The sequence below is a fragment of the Platichthys flesus genome, chromosome 6, assembly GCF_949316205.1.
Source record: "Platichthys flesus chromosome 6, fPlaFle2.1, whole genome shotgun sequence".
NCBI classification, from domain to species: domain Eukaryota; kingdom Metazoa; phylum Chordata; class Actinopteri; order Pleuronectiformes; family Pleuronectidae; genus Platichthys; species Platichthys flesus.
In genome coordinates this window covers 23323630-23348861 of record NC_084950.1, presented here as the reverse complement: position 1 = coordinate 23348861, position 25232 = coordinate 23323630, and the positions used below count along the sequence as shown (strand labels likewise).

Sequence of the window (25232 nt, the reverse complement as noted above, 5' to 3'; positions counted from 1 at the left end):
CTAAAATATCCGCAGACCTTGAATTTCCTGCAAAGTTTCATAACTTTTTGAGCATGTCTAGACCCTGAAAAAGCCCCCCAAAGGGAAATAATAATAACTAGGGCTACGTTGTAGCACTTGCGGGCCCGAGCACCCGCACGTTGAAGCCTGTTGCGGTCGGTGGAGAGAGCGATCGATGACCAAGCGCACATCATCGATCGAGCATGCACTTCTCCACGTTGCATGCGTTTTGCGCTCTGCGGCAGTAGGTTTGCCAGTAGGTGGCGCCATCACTATTATTACGCACAGACATATATATCTGTTCATGTAGGCGCTCTGATGTAGCGTGAGCAATTTTGTGTCAATTGGACAATGTTAACACAACTTAATTTTCACACTGATCAGTAGGTGGCGCTATGACCCTGAACTAATATTTATATGTGGAGCTGTTCAGATCAGTATTGTGATCATAGGTCAGTAGTTTGGAGCCGGTTGGATAATGCAGAGTGGATTAACAAAGTACTTCCTGTTTCCTGGCGAATCAGTAGGTGGCGCTATGACACTGAGGAAATATTGACACATAGAGCTGTTCAGGCTTGGACTCTGACCATGTGACAGAAGTTTTGTAGTGATAGGACAATGCACAGTGGAGTTATGATAACATCGTGTCCTTTGGCGAAGGAAAATCCTTCGCCGCACATCAATGTTTACACGGTTTGAGGAAACGTCACAATTCTGACCATGATCTAATGACTTGACTGATCTGATTTGAGCTGTATATTGTAAATCAGCCAGGAGCAGTTCATCAAAGTATAAAACATGTCACTTCCTGTAGCCACCAGGGGGCGCTGTAATTTCAAGTCATAATTTCTGTGTAGATGTCATCAGGATGGCACCCTTGTCTTACATGTCTAGTTTGGACTCGATTGGACAATGTATGTCCGAGATACAGAACCTCGTGTTTTGATGGCTTTTAATCAAACCCAAGACGCCACGCCACGGTCACACGGTGTGACGAAAGGTCAATCTCTTAATCACTTTTTATCTCCATCTTGTTGTGATGGCACTGATCTTAATTTGAAGTTAATCTGATGAAAGCCTTGGGACAAGTGCATCAAGTAAAAATGTGGAATATGGAAAAAAAATGGCCACTTAATCCAAAATGGCGGCCTCCCTGTTTGGTCAAGCATACCTATCCAAGATATTTTTTTGTTTGTTATGAAACGACACATGTCCCGATAGATTTGTATAAATGTCGGCCATCGTAGTGCCGGGGTTGCCCTATAGGGGGCGCTGGTCAGTTTTTTTGCCACGCCCATTTCTTAAAACCATATGAATATCTTCAGGGGGGGGCTGTTGTTACACACATGTAGTTTGAGAGAGATAGAATCATGAACACTGAAGTTACAGCAATTTCGTGTTTCACGGCGAGTTGATGAACTTTAATGCCACGCCATTCATATGGCGTTTGACGAAAAGTCACGGTAATCTTATGTCTTCATTGTCAATGTCTTGGGACCCATTTGATACAGTTTGACATGGTTGAGGTCAGTGGATGAGGAGAAATTCATCCAAGTGTAAGACAAGCAAAAAACAAGACATTTCCTGTTGCCACCAGGGGGCGCTGCGGTTTTAAGTCGTCATTTATGCATAGATGTCATCAGGCGGGGACTTTTGTCTTACATGTCTAGTTTGGACTTGATTGGAACATGTATGTCCGAGATACAGATGCCCGTGTTTTGATGGCGTGTAACCAATTTTTAACGCCATGCCACGGTCACACGGTGTGATAAAAAAAAAATCCCTCAATCATTTTTTATCTCCATCTTGTTGTGATGACACTCATCTGAATTTGAAGTTGATCTGATGAAAGCCCTGGGACAAGTACGTAAAAGTAAAAATGTGGGATATTGCCAAAATGGCCACTAAAAGCAAAATGGCGGACTTCCTGTTGCGTTTTTCATAATGCTCCATGAGACTTTTTTTCATGACTGGTCACGATACACCTATATCCAGATTTTGATGAAAATCCGTTATGTGGAAACCTAGGGGCTGGTTCCAGGGGGCGATGTAGAGCCATTTTGCCACGCCCAATTCCAATTACTCCAGAATACTAAAATATCCGCAGACCTTGAATTTCCTGCAAAGTTTCATAACTTTTTGAGCATGTCTAGACCCTGAAAAAGCCCCCCAAAGGGAAATAATAATAATAATAATAAAAATCCTTACAGATTCAATAGGGCCTCTCACCATTCGGTGCTCGGGCCCTAACTAGGGCTACGTTGTAGCACTAACGGGCCCGAGCACAGGCAATTTCAAGTCTGTTGCGGTCGGGGAAGAGAGAACGTTCGATGACCAAGCGCTCGTCTCCACATTGCCTGCGTTTGCCCTGTGCGGCAAGGAAGATCGCTCCACTTCTTCTGGCCAGCCGCTGGTGCTGAACTAGAGGTAAGTAACCTTGAAACTATCCAACATAACCTATTGCTTTATCTATCATCATATGCTTACATGCCTCAAGTTTTTTGTAATATGTAATTGTTATAAAAGTTACCGTTTATTTATCACGTCTAATGAACAGATTGAAGCAAGATAACTCGACAGTCTTGTTTTGGTTTTGACATTATTTTTTTTAATGAGTTACTATCAATACGCTACACGTTTACGTTTCATGTGATAGTAACTGTTTCACCAATATTCTGATACAGGATGGTATATCCGCCATTACTATTTTCACATTGTTTATTTAGTCTGTCATGGAGTTGTAGAGTGAATTAGACAGTAGTGATAACATTATAATGTCCACACATCAGTGTTGTAAACACTTCTCCAATTAATTATATAATTATGTTTTCACACTGAGGGAAGTGGAGAGACTTGATGTGGACTGTTATCAACAGCTCTGTGGGAGATCATCACCTTGAATATTACAGATGAGGTAGAAAGACATTTTATCTATGTGTACAATGTTGTATTTCTTTGTCACGTTTTATCAAAAGCGATTTAAAGTATGTGCATTTAACCATTAGGATACAAACCCAGACCCTAGTACATCGGTTCTAGCTGAAATAAGTAGTGCTTCATAAACAACACAAAACATTCATAACAGTACGCTTCTGCTCCTCATTAATGCAGCTCCTGATGTCCCCAGCAGCAACATGGTGGAGATCTGCAGCTTCATGCTGGTCAACTGGAAGACAACTGATTAAGATTAAAAGATTAAGATTAAAATCCATTTATTCATCCCAAACACATGCACAGACATGCAAAGGCACACTCATGCAGGTAGGGAAATTTAATCGCTGCTTTTTACCCATCTGGTGCAGGACACACAGAGCAGTGAGCGACCATGTACGGCGCTCGGGGGAGCAGATGTTGGGGGAGTGAGGTGCCTTGCTCATGGGCACTAGAGAGGGTAGGGAGACTCTTGGATTTTTGGACAGATCAATCCAGGTTCGACTTTTGTTGTCTCTCCATGGAGTCGAACCAAAGACGAACCAGAGACCTTCTCTGCCCATAGTCCAAGTTTCTGCCACTCGACCACCGCCTCTCCTCATGCATCATCAAACTAGTAATCTACACATCATTCCATGCGTTGCTCCCTTAACTACAGATGGCCTGCGAATGTCATGGAGTTTTACAGTGAATTAGACAGTTTAGGTATGATTTTAATCTCCACACATCAGTGTTGTAAACAGTTCTCAAATTAATTATAGAATTATGTTTTCACACTGAGAGAAGTGGAAAGACTTGATTTGGACTGTTATCAATAGGTCTGTGGGAGATTATCACCTTGAATAGTACTGATGAGGTAGAAAGACATTTTATGTATTTGTACAATGTTGTATTTCTTTCAGCACTTTTATCAGAAGGGACTTAAAATATGTACATTTCACCATGAGGATATAAACCAAGACCACAGTACAACAGTTCTATCAGAAATCTGTTGTGCTTTATACACAACACAAAACATTCTTTAACAGTGCGTTTTTTCTCTTCATAGATGAAGAACTGCAGCACCTGATGTCCTCAGCAGCAACATGGTGGAGATCTGATTTGATACACTTTAGATAAGAACCCAGTGTTTTATATTTCTGCTTTGCCATAAGAGACAGAACATGGTCATCACAGCTGTGTCCTTCAGGCTCGTCTGTCCCTAATAAAATGATAGGAAACATGAAAGTGATCGTCATTATTGTAGAGGAAGAGTTACATATGAACAAAGTGTGTAATCTTATTTTCTGTGGATATTCAACTGTGTATTTGAATATGCTTTTGGATTAAAACGTGCACTACCATGACAATGAATGTACAGTATGGAGTTATTTCACATTCAAAGTATTGCATATATTATTTAATACACAATGTATTATGTGCAGTACTTTGCCATGGTTGTTTGTAATTAATGAAAAGAGGTCTGTACCTGAAGTCGGTGTTCAATGTGGTTGAATTCCAGTTGTCTCATGCTGGACATGCTAGAGAAAATTTCAACATAAATATACAAATGTGTAAAGTCATACATGTGCCAGGTTAAGTCCTTAACACACTTTAAATGGTAAAAAAGGAAGTGTATTACTTCAAAGTTAAACAGATCATAATCATTTCAGCTTAGGAAATAGTTAGTGTACATCAGCATCAAATTCTCTATTACACTGTCTGTTCTAATAAAGATACAAGGCTATAATTTATTTTTTATTTAACAGAACAATTCAGTGAAATCTGCCTGAGATTACAATGTAAACAGTGCAGGCAGCAGAACGTTTAGCTTTCTCTGTAAGACATCATAACAATACTCTGAATAAAGAGCTTTGGAAGTTGAATTCCCCTTTAAACATCTGCTCTTAAAATACAGATGTGACTTTAAATACGCACGTTTCAATTGATCACTGTAAGTCTGTTTCAGTAGAATAACTAACTGTGTAACATTGTCAAGTCAAATGCCTTGGCGAGTGAAACCATTTTATAGCAATAGATATCCTGATGGAGCTAATTCACCGGACACACACAGTCTCCTGTCTCAGATTTAACCTCATAAACTAACGCATGCCACTGCTGGGCGGACCTACTCATGTCGGTTCATATCGGTGTGTGTCGGTAATAGTGCCGTTCGCATTAAACAGGAGTTAATGCCCCAGATCGGAGTTCGTATTTAGCCTCCATGCTAACGGACGTTAGCTCGAATGCATGGTACTAAAACACCCTGCGAATCACTTCTACACATCTAAATAAAATACTGAGCTTGACTTACCACAGAAACGGGAGCGCAGACGTCTTTAACGTGTCCGTCAGCAGAACAAGCAAAACATCAAACTGTGTTATTCATCCGATACTGAGTGGGAGGTTTCGAAAGTCTCGAGTTGTGTTCAATGACACAGGAAAAAGTAAGGAGAAGGGAGGGCGCAGCTCACTGTGACGTCACGTAAATTTCAAACCACTATATCGCTTATTATAGCGATATAGAGGTAGTTACGAAAAAGTTCACCCCCTCAGAGTTTTAATGAAGGAAGAACATAGCGATTGAGACTAAAACCAAAGTTTGAATAATGCTGTAAACAGGTTTAATTCTACTCTAAAATTGGGCATTTTAACATGGGATTCAATGGGACTCTCTCCGACGAGCTGATGAACTTTCAAGCCATGCCATTAATAAACCGCATGATAAAAAGTCACAATAATCTTATGGCTACATTATCAATGTCTTGAGACCCATTAAACAAAGTTTGACATGGTTTTGCATATTGGATGAGCAGGAATACATCAGAGTGTCAGCTATACATTTCCTGCTGCCACCAGGGGGCGCTGTCATTTTAAGTCACGATTTCTGTATAGATGTCTTCATATCGCAACTATTGTCTTATGTGTCTAGTTTGGACTTGATTAGACAAAATATGTCCAAGATACAGAAGCTCGTGTTTTAGTGCGTTTCACCGAAGTCTCATCAAACTTTAGCGCCACGCCACAATCACACGGTTTGACGAAAAGTCGATCTTTCAATAACTTTAGATCTTCATTTTGTTGTGATGACAGTCGTCTAAATATTAAGTTGATTTGATAAAAGCTGTACGACTAGTATATAAAAACATAAAACGTGACAAAAACAAGACTTTTCCTGCTGTCACCAGGGGGCGCTGTCACTTTAAGTCACGATTTCTGTATAGATGTCTTCATATCTCTACTCTTGTCTTATGTGTGTAGTTTGGACTCGATAGGACAAAATAAGTCTGAGATATAGAAGCCCGTGTTTTGATGGCGTTTAATCAAACTTTAACGCCACACCACGGTCAGACGGTTTTGCTAAAACGTAATCCTTCAATAACTTTAGATCTCCAATTTGTTGTGATGACGATCGTCTAAATTTGAAGTTGATCTGATGAAAGCTGTACGACAAGTACATCAAAGAAAAAATATGGAATATGACCAAAATGGCCACTAAAGTCAAACTGGCGGGCTTCCTGTTGCGTTATTCATAATGCACTGATGGACTTTTTTGTGCATCTAGTCATGATACACAATAATCTTTGTTTTTTTTGAGGATCGGTGAATGCTAAATGAGGGGCTTTTCCGTAGGTGGCGCTCTTTAGCCATTTTGCCACGCCCTTTTCAAAATACTCCAGAATACGTAATTTTACGCCGCCTTCGAATTTACTGCAAACTCCTACAACTTTTTGAGCACATTAAAGCCCTCAAAAAGCCAATTCATTTAAGCTAAGAAAAATAATAATAACTAGGGCTACGTTGTAGCACTAACGGGCCCGAGCACAGGCAATTTCAAGTCTGTTGCGGTCGGGGAAGAGAGAACGTTCGATGACCAAGCGCTCGTCTCAGCGTTGCATGCATTTGCGCACTGCTGCGATATAAACGCTTCACTTCCTGTAGCCAGCAGGTGGCGCTATGATTTTAAGTCATGGTGTCTTTGTTGATGTCATCAGGTCGCGCTTCTTGTCTTACATGTGTAGTTTGAACTCGATTGGACCAAATATGTCCAAGATACAGAAGCTTGTGTTTTGATGGCGTTTAGTCACATTTTGACGCCTCGCCACGGTCACACGGTGTGGCGAAAAATTGATCTTTCAATAACTTTAGATCTCCATCTTGTTGTGATGACACTCGTCTAAATTTTCAGTTGATCTGATGAAAGCTCTCCAAGAAGTACTTGAAAATAAAAAACATGGAATATGGTCCAAATAGAAAATGGCGGGGTTCCTGTTGCGTTTTTCATATTGCTCCGAGCGCGTTTTTTGTGCATCTGGTGATGATACACAACTGTCTTCAATTTCGTGAGGATCAGTGAATTCTAAATGAGGTGTTTCTCCATAAATGAGGGAAAGCACCGTTGGTGGCGCTGTTGAGCCATTTTGCCACGCCCATTCTTTAAAACCATCTGAATATCTTCAAGGGAGGGGGGCTGATGATACACACATGTAGTTTGAGGGAGATGGACCCATGAACACGGAAGTTAAAGCGTTTTCGTGTGTCATGGCGAGCTGATGTGACGCCCCGCCACAGTCAGACAGTGTGACGAAAAGTTGTTTCTTTGATAACTTTAGATCTCCATCTTGTTGTGATGACGCTCGTCTAAATTTTCAGTTGATGTGATGAAAGCTGTACGAGAAGTATATCAAAGTAAAAGATTATGGAATATGACCAAAATGGCCACGAAATCGAAAATGGCGTGCTTCCTGTTGCGTTTTTCATATTGCTCCGAGCGCGTTTTTTGTGCATCTGGTGATGATACACAACTGTCTTCAATTTCGTGCGGATCAGTGAATGCTAAATGAGGTGTTTCTCCGTAAATGAGGGAAAGCACCGTTGGTGGCGCTGTTGAGCCATTTTGCCACACCCATTTCCAAATACCCCAGATTACGTAAATTTTCACGAGGCCCATAATCTGCCCTATAGATGTTGAATGCATTCTGTAGTGAGAACACATTCAAGCACATGTCCTACACCTCCATGAGAGGGGGGAGGGGTGAGAAGGGGGAGGGATGAGAGGGGTGAAAGGGGGTGGGGTAAGATGGGGGCAGGTTGATCTGAGGAGGTCTGTTTTAGACAGAGTAAAAAGGTGCTGTTTTAAATTATCCTTGGGGTATTTTTACCAAAATATTTTACAGACATTTCATTAAGACCCCAAGGAACCATATCAACTGTGTTGAAATGGAAATAATATGTCCCCTTTAAAGCGAATATGTCCCCTTTAAGCGGTTTCGTGTGTCATGGTGAGCTGATTTGACGCCCCGCCACAGTCAGACGTTGTGTCGAAAAGTTGTTTCTTTGATAACTTTAGATCTCCATCTTGTTGTGATGCCACCCGTCTAAATTTTAAATTGATGTGATGAAAGCTCTCCGACAAATAAATCAAAGCGCACGATGTACAAAAACAAGACATTTCCTGATGCCACCAGGGGGCGCTTTCCTTTTAAGTCATGATTTCTAGGTAGATGTCTTCCGGTCGCGACTCTTGTCTTATATGTGTAGTTTGGAGTCGATTGGACAAAATATGTCTAAGTTACAGAAGCTCGCTTATATTGGCGTTTAGTCGAACTTTGAGACCTCACCACGGTCACACGGTATGATGAAAAGTTTAGATATTGATAACTTTAGATCTTCATCTTGTTTTGTAGAGTCTCATCTAATTTTTAAGTTGATCTGATGAAAGCTGTCTGAGTAGTACATAAAAACATAACACGTACCAAAAACAAGACATTTTGTGTTACCACCAGGGGGCGCTGTGATTGTAAGTCACAATTTCTGCACCCATGTCTTCTGGTGGCGACTCTTGTCGAATGTGTCTAGTTTGGACTCAATTGGACAAAATATGTCTGAAATATGGAAGCTTGTGTTTTGATGGCGTTTCATCAAACTTTAACGCCACACCACGGTCAGACGGTTTTGCTAAAACGTAATCCTTCAATAACTTTAGATCTCCAATTTGTTGTGATGACGATCGTCTAAATTTGAAGTTGATCTGATGAAAGCTGTACGACAAGTACATCAAAGAAAAAATATGGAATATGACCAAAATGGCCACTAAAGTCAAACTGGCGGGCTTCCTGTTGCGTTATTCATAATGCACTGATGGACTTTTTTGTGCATCTAGTCATGATACACAATAATCTTTGTTTTTTTTGAGGATCGGTGAATGCTAAATGAGGGGCTTTTCCGTAGGTGGCGCTCTTGAGCCATTTTGCCACGCCCTTTTCAAAAAACTCCAGAATACGTAATTTTACGCCGCCTTCGAATTTGCTGCAAACTCCTACAACTTTTTGAGCACATTAAAGCCCTCAAAAAGCCAATTCATTTAAGCTAAGAAAAATAATAATAATAATAATAATAATCATTTCAATTTCAATAGGGCCTCCCACCGATTTCGGTGCTCGGGCCCTAATAATAATAATAATCATTTCAATTTCAATAGGGCCTCCCACCGATTTCGGTGCTCGGGCCCTAATAATCATTTCAATTTCAATAGGGCCTCCCACCGATTTCGGTGCTCGGGCCCTAACTAGGGCTACGTTGTAGCACTAACGGGCCCGAGCACAGGCAATTTCAAGTCTGTTGCGGTCGGGGAAGAGAGAACGTTCGATGACCAAGCGCTCGTCTCCACATTGCCTGCGTTTGCCCTGTGCGGCAAGGAAGATCGCTCCACTTCTTCTGGCCAGCCGCTGGTGCTGAACTAGAGGTAAGTAACCTTGAAACTATCCAACATAACATATTGCTTTATCTATCATCATATGCTTACATGCCTCAAGTTTTGTGTAATATGTAATTGTTATAAAAGTTACCGTTTATTTATCACGTCTAATGAACAGATTGAAGCAAGATAACTCGACAGTCTTGTTTTGGTTGTGACATTATTTTTTTTAATGAGTTACTATCAATACGCTACACGTGTACGTTTCATGTGATAGTAACTGTTTCACCAATATTCTGATACAGGATGGTATATCCGCCATTACTATTTTCACATCGTTTATTTAGTCTGTCATGGAGTTGTAGAGTGAATTAGACAGTAGTGATAACATTATAATGTCCACACATCAGTGTTGTAAACACTTCTCCAATTAATTATATAATTATGTTTTCACACTGAGGGAAGTGGAGAGACTTGATGTGGACTGTTATCAACAGCTCTGTGGGAGATCATCACCTTGAATATTACAGATGAGGTAGAAAGACATTTTATCTATGTGTACAATGTTGTATTTCTTTGTCACGTTTTATCAAAAGCGATTTAAAGTATGTGCATTTAACCATTAGGATACAAACCCAGACCCTAGTACATCGGTTCTAGCTGAAATAAGTAGTGCTTCATAAACAACACAAAACATTCATAACAGTACGCTTCTGCTCCTCATTAATGCAGCTCCTGATGTCCCCAGCAGCAACATGGTGGAGATCTGCAGCTTCATGCTGGTCAACTGGAAGACAACTGATTAAGATTAAAAGATTAAGATTAAAATCCATGTATTCATCCAAAACACATGCACAGACATGCAAAGGCACACTCATGCAGGTAGGGACATTTAATCGCTGCTTTTTACCCATCTGGTGCAGGACACACAGAGCAGTGAGCGACCATGTACGGCACTCGGGGGAGCAGATGTTGGGGGAGTGAGGTGCCTTGCTCATGGGCACTAGAGAGGGTAGGGAGACTCTTGGATTTTTGGACAGATCAATCCAGGTGCGACTTTTGTTGTCTCTCCATGGAGTCGAACCAAAGACGAACCAGAGACCTTCTCTGCCCATAGTCCAAGTTTCTGCCACTCGACCACCGCCTCTCCTCATGCATCATCAAACTAGTAATCTACACATCACTCCATGCGTTGCTCCCTTAACTACAGATGGCCTGCGAATGTCATGGAGTTTTACAGTGAATTAGACAGTTTAGGTATGATTTTAATCTCCACACATCAGTGTTGTAAACAGTTCTCAAATTAATTATAGAATTATGTTTTCACACTGAGAGAAGTGGAAAGACTTGATTTGGACTGTTATCAATAGGTCTGTGGGAGATTATCACCTTGAATAGTACTGATGAGGTAGAAAGACATTTTATGTATTTGTACAATGTTGTATTTCTTTCAGCACTTTTATCAGAAGGGACTTAAAATATGTACATTTCACCATGAGGATATAAACCAAGACCACAGTACAACAGTTCTATCTGAAATCTGTTGTGCTTTATACACAACACAAAACATTCTTTAACAGTGCGTTTTTTCTCTTCATAGATGAAGAACTGCAGCACCTGATGTCCTCAGCAGCAACATGGTGGAGATCTGATTTGATACACTTTAGATAAGAACCCAGTGTTTTATATTTCTGCTTTGCCATAAGAGACAGAACATGGTCATCACAGCTGTGTCCTTCAGGCTCGTCTGTCCCTAATAAAATGATAGGAAACATGAAAGTGATCGTCATTATTGTAGAGGAAGAGTTACATATGAACAAAGTGTGTAATCTTATTTTCTGTGGATATTCAACTGTGTATTTGAATATGCTTTTGGATTAAAACGTGCACTACCATGACAATGAATGTTTTTAATGGAGCTATTTCACATTAAAAGTATTGCATTATAATTTAATACATTATGTATTATGTGCAATACTTTGATTGTTTTTAAGTAATGAAATCAGGTCTGTACCTGGAGTCAGTGTTCAGTCTGGTTGGATTCAAGTTGTGTGTCAAGTTGGACCTTCTAGAGGAACATGAAACCAATACACAGATATGTAAAGTCATACATGGGCCAGGTTAAGTAATTAACAGACTTTTAAATGGTAAAAATAAAATATTAGTTCAAAGTTAATCAGAGCATAATCATTTCAGATTAGGAAATAGGTAGTGCATATAAACCCACAACTCTGTATGACACTGTCTGTTCTAGTAAAGTTACAAGGCTATGACTTACTCATATTTAACAAAAGAATTCAGTGAAGTCTGTCTGAGATTAACGATTTAAATACTGAAGGTGGGAGACACGGTTATTTTTCACTGTAACACGTGACAGGACATCAACACCGTGACTCTGAATAAAGAGCCTTAAAAGACGTAGTGCTCCTTTGAACAGCTGCTCTTACAATGTGTAGCAAGTGCTAAATCTCCATTAGTATAATAGTAACAAAAATCACCCTTTACATAATTGAACATATATTTTCCATGTGAACCCCTTTAACACAGTTCAATTCAGGAGCAAAATATAATTTATACAGTATTTATTAGAGCTAGTATTAGTAAACAGATCAAACAAATGCAGTACAACACATCACACATCCACAGTGTCTCTTTTGCTTATCATCACAGTCAGTCAGAAGTGTCCGTTTAACTTACGTAGCAGTTGAGAGATGCTTCGTTGGAGGTAGCAGGAGCTAGCTCATAGCCAGTGCTGCTGTTGAGAGCGGCAGAGTTCACACAGGAAAAGACACGACGGACGGGGGAAAAAAGCTTTGAGTCCCACACTCTAACCTGCTGAGCGAACAACGTCCACAGTGACTCCGCCGCCGTCCTCTCATCCAGACTCGCCAACCGTTCTCCGGTTCTTCGTGATACACAGCTCCGCAGCTTGTGACGACGTAACTCATGAGGCGTTCACTTGCAGCTGTGTTAAATGCAGCTTCGTTTGTCATGGCGAGTTGAAGAAGTCTGCTGCAAAGCTATGAATAATCCGCATGATGAAAACTCACAGCAATGTTATGCCTACATTATCAATATATTGAGACCCATGTGACACAGTTTGACATGGTTTAGCAAAGTGAGTGAGGAGAAATACATCCAAGTGTGAGACGTAACAAACCGAAAGCGGTCTCATGCTGCGTTCAGGGTAACTCTGTTAAAATGGGTTTCATAGGTCATGGTGAGCTGATGAACTTTGATGCCACGCCATTAACAATCTGCATGATGAAAAGTCACAATAATGTTATGCCTACATTATCAATATCTTGAGACCAATTTGACACAGTTTGACATGGTTTAGTAAAGTGGCTGGAGGGAAATACATCAAAGAGTAAGATGACCAAAACAAGACATTTCCTGATGCCACCAGGGGGCGCTTTCCTTTTAAGTCATGATTTCTAGGTAGATGTCTTCCGGTCGCGACTCTTGTCTTATATGTGTAGTTTGGAGTCGATTGGACAAAATATGTCTAAGTTACAGAAGCTCGCTTATATTGGCGTTTAGTCGAACTTTGAGACCTCACCACGGTCACACAGTATGATGAAAAGTTTAAATTCTGATAACTTTAGATCTTCATCTTGTTTTGTAGAGTCTCATCTAATTTTTAAGTTGATCTGATGAAAGCTGTCTGAGTAGTACATAAAAACATAACACGTACCAAAACAAGACATTTCGTGTTATCACCAGGGGGCGCTGTGATTGTAAGTCACAATTTCTGCACCCATGTCTTCTGGTGGCGACTCTTGTCGAATGTGTCTAGTTTGGACTCAATTGGACAAAATATGTCTGAAATATGGAAGCTTGTGTTTTGATGGCGTTTCATCAAACTTTAACGCCACACAACGGTCAGACGGTTTTGCTAAAACGTAATCCTTCAATAACTTTAGATCTCCAATTTGTTGTGATGACGATCGTCTAAATTTGAAGTTGATCTGATGAAAGCTGTACGACAAGTACATCAAAGAAAAAATATGGAATATGACCAAAATGGCCACTAAAGTCAAACTGGCGGGCTTCCTGTTGCGTTATTCATAATGCACTGATGGACTTTTTTGTGCATCTAGTCATGATACACAATAATCTTTGTTTTTTTTGAGGATCGGTGAATGCTAAATGAGGGGCTTTTCCGTAGGTGGCGCTCTTGAGCCATTTTGCCACGCCCTTTTCAAAATACTCCAGAATACGTAATTTTACGCCGCCTTTGAATTTACTGCAAACTCCTACAACTTTTTGAGCACATTAAAGCCCTCAAAAAGCCAATTCATTTAAGCTAAGAAAAATAATAATAATAATAATAACTAGGGCTACGTTGTAGCACTAACGGGCCCGAGCACAGGCAATTTCAAGTCTGTTGCGGTCGGGGAAGAGAGAACGTTCGATGACCAAGCGCTCGTCTCCACATTGCCTGCGTTTGCCCTGTGCGGCAAGGAAGATCGCTCCACTTCTTCTGGCCAGCCGCTGGTGCTGAACTAGAGGTAAGTAACCTTGAAACTATCCAACATAACCTATTGCTTTATCTATCATCATATGCTTACATGCCTCAAGTTTTTTGTAATATGTAATTGTTATAAAAGTTACCGTTTATTTATCACGTCTAATGAACAGATTGAAGCAAGATAACTCGACAGTCTTGTTTTGGTTGTGACATTATTTTTTTTAATGAGTTACTATCAATACGCTACACGTGTACGTTTCATGTGATAGTAACTGTTTCACCAATATTCTGATACAGGATGGTATATCCGCCATTACTATTTTCACATCGTTTATTTAGTCTGTCATGGAGTTGTAGAGTGAATTAGACAGTAGTGATAACATTATAATGTCCACACATCAGTGTTGTAAACACTTCTCCAATTAATTATATAATTATGTTTTCACACTGAGGGAAGTGGAGAGACTTGATGTGGACTGTTATCAACAGCTCTGTGGGAGATCATCACCTTGAATATTACAGATGAGGTAGAAAGACATTTTATCTATGTGTACAATGTTGTATTTCTTTGTCACGTTTTATCAAAAGCGATTTAAAGTATGTGCATTTAACCATTAGGATACAAACCCAGACCCTAGTACATCGGTTCTAGCTGAAATAAGTAGTGCTTCATAAACAACACAAAACATTCATAACAGTACGCTTCTGCTCCTCATTAATGCAGCTCCTGATGTCCCCAGCAGCAACATGGTGGAGATCTGCAGCTTCATGCTGGTCAACTGGAAGACAACTGATTAAGATTAAAAGATTAAGATTAAAATCCATTTATTCATCCAAAACACATGCACAGACAAAGGCACACTCATGCAGGTAGGGACATTTAATCGCTGCTTTTTACCCATCTGGTGCAGGACACACAGAGCAGTGAGCGACCATGTACGGCGCTCGGGGGAGCAGATGTTGGGGGAGTGAGGTGCCTTGCTCATGGGCACTAGAGAGGGTAGGGAGACTCTTGGATTTTTGGACAGATCAATCCAGGTGCGACTTTTGTTGTCTCTCCATGGAGTCGAACCAAAGACGAACCAGAGACCTTCTCTGCCCATAGTCCAAGTTTCTGCCACTCGACCACCGCCTCTCCTCATGCATCATCAAACTAGTAATCTACACATCACTCCATGCGTTGCTCCCTTAACTACAGATGGCCTGCGAATGTCATGGAGTTTTACAGTGAATTAGACAGTTTAGGTATGATTTTAATCTCCACACATCAGTGTTGTAAACAGTTCTCAAATTAATTATAGAATTATGTTTTCACACTGAGAGAAGTGGAAAGACTTGATTTGGACTGTTATCAATAGGTCTGTGGGAGATTATCACCTTGAATAGTACTGATGAGGTAGAAAGACATTTTATGTATTTGTACAATGTTGTATTTCTTTCAGCACTTTTATCAGAAGGGACTTAAAATATGTACATTTCACCATGAGGATATAAACCAAGACCACAGTACAACAGTTCTATCTGAAATCTGTTGTGCTTTATACACAACACAAAACATTCTTTAACAGTGCGTTTTTTCTCTTCATAGATGAAGAACTGCAGCACCTGATGTCCTCAGCAGCAACATGGTGGAGATCTGATTTGAAACACTTTAGATAAGAACCCAGTGTTTTATATTTCTGCTTTGCCATAAGAGACAGAACATGGTCATCACAGCTGTGTCCTTCAGGCTCGTCTGTCCCTAATAAAATGATAGGAAACATGAAAGTGATCGTCATTATTGTAGAGGAAGAGTTACATATGAACAAAGTGTGTAATCTTATTTTCTGTGGATATTCAACTGTGTATTTGAATATGCTTTTGGATTAAAACGTGCACTACCATGACAATGAATGTTTTTAATGGAGCTATTTCACATTAAAAGTATTGCATTATAATTTAATACATTATGTATTATGTGCAATACTTTGATTGTTTTTAAGTAATGAAATCAGGTCTGTACCTGGAGTCAGTGTTCAGTCTGGTTGGATTCAAGTTGTGTGTCAAGTTGGACCTTCTAGAGGAACATGAAACCAATACACAGATATGTAAAGTCATACATGGGCCAGGTTAAGTAATTAACAGACTTTTAAATGGTAAAAATAAAATATTAGTTCAAAGTTAATCAGAGCATAATCATTTCAGATTAGGAAATAGGTAGTGCATATAAGCCCACAACTCTGTATGACACTGTCTGTTCTAGTAAAGGTACAAGGCTATGACTTACTCATATTTAACAAAAGAATTCAGTGAAGTCAGTCTGAGATTAACGATTTAAATACTGAAGGTGGGAGACACGGTTATTGTTCACTGTAACACGTGACAGGACATCAACACCGTGACTCTGAATAAAGAGCCTTAAAAGACGTAGTGCTCCTTTGAACAGCTGCTCTTACAATGTGTAGCAAGTGCTAAATCTCCATTAGTATAATAGTAACAAAAATCACCCTTTACATAATTGAACATATATTTTCCATGTGAACCCCTTTAACACAGTTCAATTCAGGAGCAAAATATAATTTATACAGTATTTATTAGAGCTAGTATTAGTAAACAGATCAAACAAATGCAGTACAACACATCACACATCCACAGTGTCTCTTTTGCTTATCATCACAGTCAGTCAGAAGTGTCCGTTTAACTTACGTAGCAGTTGAGAGATGCTTCGTCGGAGCTAGCAGGAGCTAGCTCATAGCCAGTGCTGCTGTTGAGAGCGGCAGAGTTCACACAGGAAAAGACACAACGGGAGAGGGGACAAAAACCTTTGAGTCCCACACTCTAACCTGCTGAGCGAACAACGTCCACAGTGACTCCGCCGCCGTCCTCTCATCCAGACTCGCCAACCGTTCTCCGGTTCTTCGTGATACACAGCTCCGCAGCTTGTGACGACGTAACTTCTTTCAGAGTCTCATGAGGCGTTCACTTGCAGCTGTGTTAAATGCAGCTTCGTTTGTCATGGCGAGTTGAAGAAGTCTGCTGCAAAGCTATGAATAATCCGCATGATGAAAACTCACAGCAATGTTATGCCTACATTATCAATATATTGAGACCCATGTGACACAGTTTGACATGGTTTAGCAAAGTGAATGAGGAGAAATTCATCCAAGTGTGAGACGTAACAAACCGAAAGCGGTCTCATGCTGCGTTCAGGGTAACTCTGTTAAAATGGGATTCATTGGTCATGGTGAGCTGATGAACTTTGATGCCACGCCATTAACAATCTGCACGATGAAAAGTCACAATAATGTTATGCCTACATTATCAATATCTTGAGACCAATTTGACACAGTTTGACATGGTTTAGTAAAGTGGCTGGAGGGAAATACATCAAAGAGTAAGATGACCAAAACAAGACATTTCCTGATGCCACCAGGGGGCGCTTTCCTTTTAAGTCATGATTTCTAGGTAGATGTCTTCCGGTCGCGACTCTTGTCTTATATGTGTAGTTTGGAGTCGATTGGACAAAATATGTCTAAGTTACAGAAGCTCGCTTATATTGGCGTTTAGTCGAACTTTAAGACCTCACCACGGTCACACGGTATGATGAAAAGTTTAAATTCTGATAACTTTAGATCTTCATCTTGTTTTGTAGAGTCTCATCTAATTTTTAAGTTGATCTGATGAAAGCTGTCTGAGTAGTACATAAAAACATAACACGTACCAAAACAAGACATTTCGCGTTACCACCAGGGGGCGCTGTGATTGTAAGTCACAATTTCTGCACCCATGTCTTCTGGTGGCGACTCTTGTCGAATGTGTCTAGTTTGGACTCAATTGGACAAAATATGTCTGAAATATGGAAGCTTGTGTTTTGATGGCGTTTCATCAAACTTTAACGCCACACCACGGTCAGACGGTTTTGCTAAAACGTAATCCTTCAATAACTTTAGATCTCCAATTTGTTGTGATGACGATCGTCTAAATTTGAAGTTGATCTGATGAAAGCTGTACGACAAGTACATCAAAGAAAAAATATGGAATATGACCAAAATGGCCACTAAAGTCAAACTGGCGGGCTTCCTGTTGCGTTATTCATAATGCACTGATGGACTTTTTTGTGCATCTAGTCATGATACACAATAATCTTTGTTTTTTTTGAGGATCGGTGAATGCTAAATGAGGGGCTTTTCCGTAGGTGGCGCTCTTGAGCCATTTTGCCACGCCCTTTTCAAAATACTCCAGAATACGTAATTTTACGCCGCCTTCGAATTTACTGCAAACTCCTACAACTTTTTGAGCACATTAAAGCCCTCAAAAAGCCAATTCATTTAAGCTAAGAAAAATAATAATAATAATAATAATAATCATTTCAATTTCAATAGGGCCTCCCACCGATTTCGGTGCTCGGGCCCTAATAATCATTTCAATTTCAATAGGGCCTCCCACCGATTTCGGTGCTCGGGCCCTAATAATAATAATAACTAGGGCTACGTTGTAGCACTTGCGGGCCCGAGCACCCGCACGTTGAAGCCTGTTGCGGTCGGTGGAGAGAGCGATCGATGACCAAGCGCACATCATCGATCGAGCATGCACTTCTCCACGTTGCATGCGTTTTGCGCTCTGCGGCAGTAGGTTTGCCAGTAGGTGGCGCCATCACTATTATTACGCACAGACATATATATCTGTTCATGTAGGCGCTCTGATGTAGCGTGAGCAATTTTGTGTCAATTGGACAATGTTAACACAACTTAATTTTCACACTGATCAGTAGGTGGCGCTATGATCCTGAACTAATATTCATATATGGAGCTGTTCTATTCAGGATTGTGATCATAGGTCAGTAGTTTGGAGCCGGTTGGATAATGCAGAGTGGATTAACAAAGTACTTCCTGTTTCCTGGCGAATCAGTAGGTGGCGCTATGACACTGAGGAAATATTGACACATAGAGCTGTTCAGGCTTGGACTCTGACCATGTGACAGAAGTTTTGTAGTGATAGGACAATGCACAGTGGAGTTATGATAACATCGTGTCCTTTGGCGAAGGAAAATCCTTCGCCGCACATCAATGTTTACACGGTTTGAGGAAACGTCATAATTCTGACCATGATCTAATGACTTGACTGATCTGATTTGAGCTGTATATTGTAAATCAGCCAGGAGCAGTTCATCAAAGTATAAAACTTGTCACTTCCTGTAGCCACCAGGGGGCGCTGTAATTTCAAGTCATAATTTCTGTGTAGATGTCATCAGGATGGCACCCTTGCCTTACATGTCTAGTTTGGACTCGATTGGACAATGTATGTCCGAGATACAGAACCTCGTGTTTTGATGGCGTTTAATCAAACTCAAGACGCCACGCCACGGTCACACGGTGTGACGAAAGGTCAATCTCTTAATCACTTTTTATCTCCATCTTGTTGTGATGGCACTGATCTTAATTTGAAGTTAATCTGATGAAAGCCCTGGGACAAGTGCATCAAGTAAAAATGTGGAATATGGGAAAAAAATGGCCACTTAATCCAAAATGGCGGCCTCCCTGTTTGGTCAAGCATACCTATCCAAGATATTTTTTTGTTTGTTATGAAACGACACATGTCCCGATAGATTTGTATAAATGTCGGCCATCGTAGTGCCGGGGTTGCCCTATAGGGGGCGCTGGTCAGTTTTTTTGCCACGCCCATTTCTTAAAACCATATGAATATCTTCAGGGGGGGGCTGTTGTTACACACATGTAGTTTGAGAGAGATAGAATCATGAACACTGAAGTTACAGCAATTTCGTGTTTCACGGCGAGTTGATGAACTTTAATGCCACGCCATTCATATGGCGTTTGACGAAAAGTCACGGTAATCTTATGTCTTCATTGTCAATGTCTTGGGACCCATTTGATACAGTTTGACATGGTTGAGGTCAGTGGATGAGGAGAAATTCATCCAAGTGTAAGACAAGCAAAAAACAAGACATTTCCTGTTGCCACCAGGGGGCGCTGCGGTTTTAAGTCATCATTTATGCATAGATGTCATCAGGCGGGGACTATTGTCTTACATGTCTAGTTTGGACTTGATTGGAACATGTATGTCCGAGATACAGATGCCCGTGTTTTGATGGCGTGTAACCAATTTTTAACGGCATGCCACGGTCACACGGTGTGATAAAAAAAAAATCCCTCAATCATTTTTTATCTCCATCTTGTTGTGATGACACTCATCTGAATTTGAAGTTGATCTGATGAAAGCCCTGGGACAAGTACGTAAAAGTAAAAATGTGGGATATTGCCAAAATGGCCACTAAAAGCAAAATGGCGGACTTCCTGTTGCGTTTTTCATAATGCTCCATGAGACTTTTTTTCATGACTGGTCACGATACACCTATATCCAGATTTTGATGAAAATCCGTTATGTGGAAACCTAGGGGCTGGTTCCAGGGGGCGCTGTAGAGCCATTTTGCCACGCCCAATTCCAATTACTCCAGAATACTAAAATATCCGCAGACCTTGAATTTCCTGCAAAGTTTCATAACTTTTTGAGCATGTCTAGACCCTGAAAAAGCCCCCCAAAGGGAAATAATAATAATAATAATAATAATAATAATAATAATAATAATAATAATAAAAATCCTTACAGATTCAATAGGGCCTCTCACCATTCGGTGCTCGGGCCCTAATAATAAAAATCCTTACAGATTCAATAGGGCCTCTCACCATTCGGTGCTCGGGCCCTAAAAATCCTTACAGATTCAATAGGGCCTCTCACCATTCGGTGCTCGGGCCCTAATTAGCTAAAACAATGTTACAATTTTATTATTTTTTTCTATTAATATTATTCTCAGAGCATAATCTACCTAGTTATATTAATTAAAACGCAACACTAAAAAAACAAATGTTTTACATTTTAAACACTAGTATAAAGCTTGAACACCCTAACTAAATGTTATTATTCTTTTTTACTATTGAGCTTATGAATAGGTTTAAATTAATTATCTTCTCTATCAAATAAAATATTATCTTGGGGTCTTAAATTACAACTATTGAGATCTTAAAAAGATCTTAAAAAGCATTACATTTGACTTTACTCATGGTGCAGAAACCCTGTCTGAGCGTCTGAGAGCTGACGGGCAGAGTCCTGCATCACAACACCTAACCTCCTTCTCTCCTCTCCTGCGTTCTGGCTGGTGGGCTTGAGACAAGTCCGTCTGCTCCCTGAAAAACGGCTGTGTCTGGTCTGTGGGTTTTCTCCTCTTTCGGGAACTTGTTCTGAAGCTGGACAGCAGAATGAGCAGCTGCTCTCTGATCACTGGAGCGTCGCTTCACGGCCTCTCAACGACACAGAGGGACGAAGAAACACAACTGTAACTACAGCACATCTCAGAGGAGGGACATGTTTGAGGCCTGAGTCTTTCCTTCATCTGTGACTTTTTCATTCTGCCCTGACTGACACATAAAATCATTTGTTCTGCCTGTTTCTATTTGCTTAGTCACTATCTTTTAACGTGTTTATGTTTCATTTTTTTATGGCACTGAATTGAACTAAATTTAAATGTGTTTTGAAGGCAGAAACATCCACTTTAAATAATTGAATTAACAATATTAAAGGGAAATATTATATTATTTGATTTTGAAATGTGAATTTTCACATTTTGATAATTCTGTAATATGAACTGAAGTGATATGTGAAAAAAATCACTTCATTTACATGTAACCCTGCATGTGTCAATGAATTAATCTTCTTACAGCTCAATCTTTTTGTAAAGGAAAAATTTATGTTAATTTAATGAGGACATTGAGAACATTTTAGGCATAAATAACCCTAAACCAGGCCTGACAGCATGATACCATGAGTGGTTTGTGATTTTGTTCTGTTCCTAAACCTGTACCATGATTTCCGACTCCCACTCCGGAATGATGAACGTCTCCCCGAGCTCCGACACACAACACCGCTCTCCTCTCTTGTCTTCTTTCGGTTGAAAGATAGCGGCACACTGTTGCGCCTGCTGCCTCTGGCTCCCAGACAAAAGAATCTCCCTTTTTTTAAAGAAGCTTTGCACAAACAAGCTCCACTGCTAATGAAGGACAGCAGATCTGATTGCCTCGCTCGAAGGCAAATTAAATTACAGAGAGATGCAGCGCTGAGTGGGCGGACCGACACGATGCTCTACTGTGTTTACACAAGGAGAGGAGCCAGCGTTCATTAAAACTCAGAAAGCAAGATCAGAGGAACAAATGACGTTCAATTAGCCCTGAGGAGGTAGCAGAGATAGAATAGAGGATGAATCTGGTGATAATGAGTGTGGATTAGGGTTTGCTCCTTCACACAGTCTTTACCGACTCTTCACTGGAGAAGCAGCTGTTGTGTATTGATCCACTTTTCAACATTGGGAACATTGACAGTCGTGAGAGAAACGCATGTGTCTGAAATGTGGCCAGCGAATACCTCCTTCACAACAAAACTAGCAGGCAAACGCAGCTTTCTAAACATGCTGGAAACATACACACAATACACAAACATAAATACAAACAGAATGTTTAAGTTTTCAAGGACAGACATGAAGGTAGACTACACAGTAGTTTACCTGTTTCCTTTAATTCTGGACAAGAAGTTAGATTTTTTATATTTGAGTTAAATGTTAAATTGAATTTCGAAACGGTAGTTTCGAAATTCTGCTCAGGAGCATTTTAAACATCCCTAGACCGGAGTAAATCAAAAATAGGTTCATGGCTCCCTTTAATGTTTTTAAGAAGCCGCAGCTTTGCAATATTCATGAGGCGATTTCTGGCTTGTTTTTGCTTTGGATGTGAAATAAATAGGAACAGAGAGCATTGTTTCTCATCACCAGCCACTATTCATCATAAAGCAATTATTCTGGAAACAAGGACGCCTGCTTCCCACTTTACTCCCAGCTGCAGTGTTTGTCATAGGATGAGCAAATAACACACACAGCTCTGATAACTGAGTCTGTGTTTGCCTTTGTACAGCAGTAATGGGATTTGAACTGATATGTTACTAACAACACGGTGAAGCTCATGTCATCTGATTGTTTCTGCTACAGATTTAATTTATTTTTAATATTTTCTCTCTCTGTAAACATGGTTTCCTCTCCTCCGAGACTGGTTTTATCTGACTCTGGTTTCATCCGCCTTCTGTTAATCTAATATAAGTTTTGAAAACTAAATATTTTGAAATGAACTGTTGATGTTCTTTTATTAACGCCGCCTGCTGATTTATTATTTTCATTTATTTTAAGTAGGGCTTCCCTGGATGCTATTTAGGGGATTTTGATCCTGAGAATTACCTGCAGATTTGAAGTCTTTCCAGTCACTCACCTACGATACCATGACAATTACAACCGGGTTAAGCTGTATGCATGTGCAGCTCATGTGTGTGTGGCTTTTCACCAGCAGCCCAGGTTATCAGGTTAGAGCGGCTGCACTGCCTGCATGAGGCATTTAACAGTTTAAATGTTTATGTTGAATATGTCAATTTTTTAAAAATATTTTCAACCCTTCCTGTTGGTGCAAAGTCAAAGCACTCCACAAACCTCAAGTAGCAGAAGTCACATGGATATCAGCCACAAGAGAAAAACATGACACGTTACAGTTGTCTGCTATACTTCTATCTGTGTGATCCTTTGTCATTATGGGTCATCTTTACCATCCAATACAGACTCGTGATTTTTTCAACATCTGAGTGTGTGTAAAAGTCTTATAACAAAGGGTTCTGAAGTAATTTGACGCTTGACCCTTAAAATTATCTTTGGGCAGTTTTGTGTCATCTATACTAGAACCGTTCATCTTATCAGCTTCACCCTAAGTGTGTATTGCTAAGGGCCCAGTGCAGTGTCAAATTTGGTGTGATACTGTATGTCAAATCAACTTTGAATAATAACAGTGCTCTGTAACAGCCACGGCTCATCATGACAACAGTGTGTTCATGAAATGGCAAAGACGGCTGATCTCCAGTTCACGGCTCTGCATACTTTGATAAGCTTCACTAATACATACTTTTAAAGGTTCAGAAAAAAAGTCTACCGTCTAAATACTTAAAGTTTTTAAATATTAAAACTTACTTAGTTATTTAAGTATTTTTACACCTATGAAAATCTGTTACAGAAATGCTGTGTGTGTGTAAAAAATATCCTCTGTCTATCTCTCTGTCATTTTGAAACAGTATAAAACTATGAAATTCTGTATATTGCACAATGTTAAAGAAGGGGGGGGGGGGGCAATCCTGTATTTGCCCCTTTGGCCATATTCCTCCAAAAATGTATTGGGTTCACAAAGGAATTCCATTCTGTAGTTTTTGTGGACTCCTACTGACAAACCAGAAAACAAACAAACACTCAAAACATAACCACCAAGGCGGAGGTGATGAAACCGTATGCTGTTGCATTGAGATTTCTCTTCCTTAAAACAAATGGGCTTAGACCAAACCTTTTCGAAAACAAGACAAGTGGATGAGCAGTGACCCTGTGGTTGTTTCCTCTGATCACCCTCAGCTCTAAATATAATAAACATGCCAGCAGCTTCTGCATGGCAGCTCAGCTCTCTCTCTCGTGTCTCTCTTCAGGTCTCTTTGTGTTTTTCTCCTCTTGTCGCTGGCTCTTAAACCTGAGGAGTAATCAGCTAACAGCCCTCAGCCACCTAGTTTACCACCCTGGTCTAGGAGGAGGTGCTCTCTGGGCCTCTTACATGCCCACAGTGGCCCTATCATAGGGGGAAAGGAGAATACAATGCATGACAGGGGCTGCATTCCCATCCTCTTCCTGTAATTGATCCCATTGGGCCATCAGGCTTTAACAAGAGCCGGTGGAGCAGAGGAAAACTGTATGGCCGCAGCTGTTGGTGTGAAGTCGAGAGGTGACAGGGAATGTCTGAAGATGACCGCACTCACCACAGAGGCCCCGAGCGAGGCCCAGATCTGTCAGGTCAGTCCTGCTGACGACAAGATCACCTGCTGACATCCAGCGGTTCTGAACATCTGGGGCTCTACTTTGACATTGTGAGCACATGGAACAGGTGCATTTAGGGTGCTGTCACTTTAATGGAGGGTCACTGCTTCATGGTTTAAACGGTCTGTAGTACTTACAGTTTTGGCAGGTAGAGAGTAAACTTGGTTTCACTTTTAATATGAGCAGATAATTTGTATGTGTGTAAGATGGATGTTTGTGCACCTGCT

At 40.4% G+C, this 25232-nt stretch overlaps 1 protein-coding gene and 1 long non-coding RNA gene across 2 annotated transcripts in view; one reads left to right on the top strand and one right to left on the bottom strand.

Moving 5' to 3' along the window:
- Positions 1-21611, top strand: part of LOC133954753 (chemokine-like protein TAFA-5) — a 61403-nt gene extending 39792 nt beyond the window's left edge. The window contains exon 4 of the mRNA XM_062389236.1: positions 21144-21611. Coding sequence (XP_062245220.1) covers positions 21144-21164 — 21 coding nt within the window. The 3' untranslated portion in view covers positions 21165-21611. The remainder of the gene's footprint in view (positions 1-21143) is intronic.
- Positions 3376-5524, bottom strand: LOC133955505 (uncharacterized). The gene is made up of 3 exons (XR_009920884.1): positions 5225-5524; positions 4400-4451; positions 3376-4132 (listed from the first exon to the last, which is right to left on the bottom strand). It is a non-coding gene; the product is annotated as an uncharacterized LOC133955505 (long non-coding RNA).
- Positions 21612-25232: the final 3621 nt, after the last annotated feature.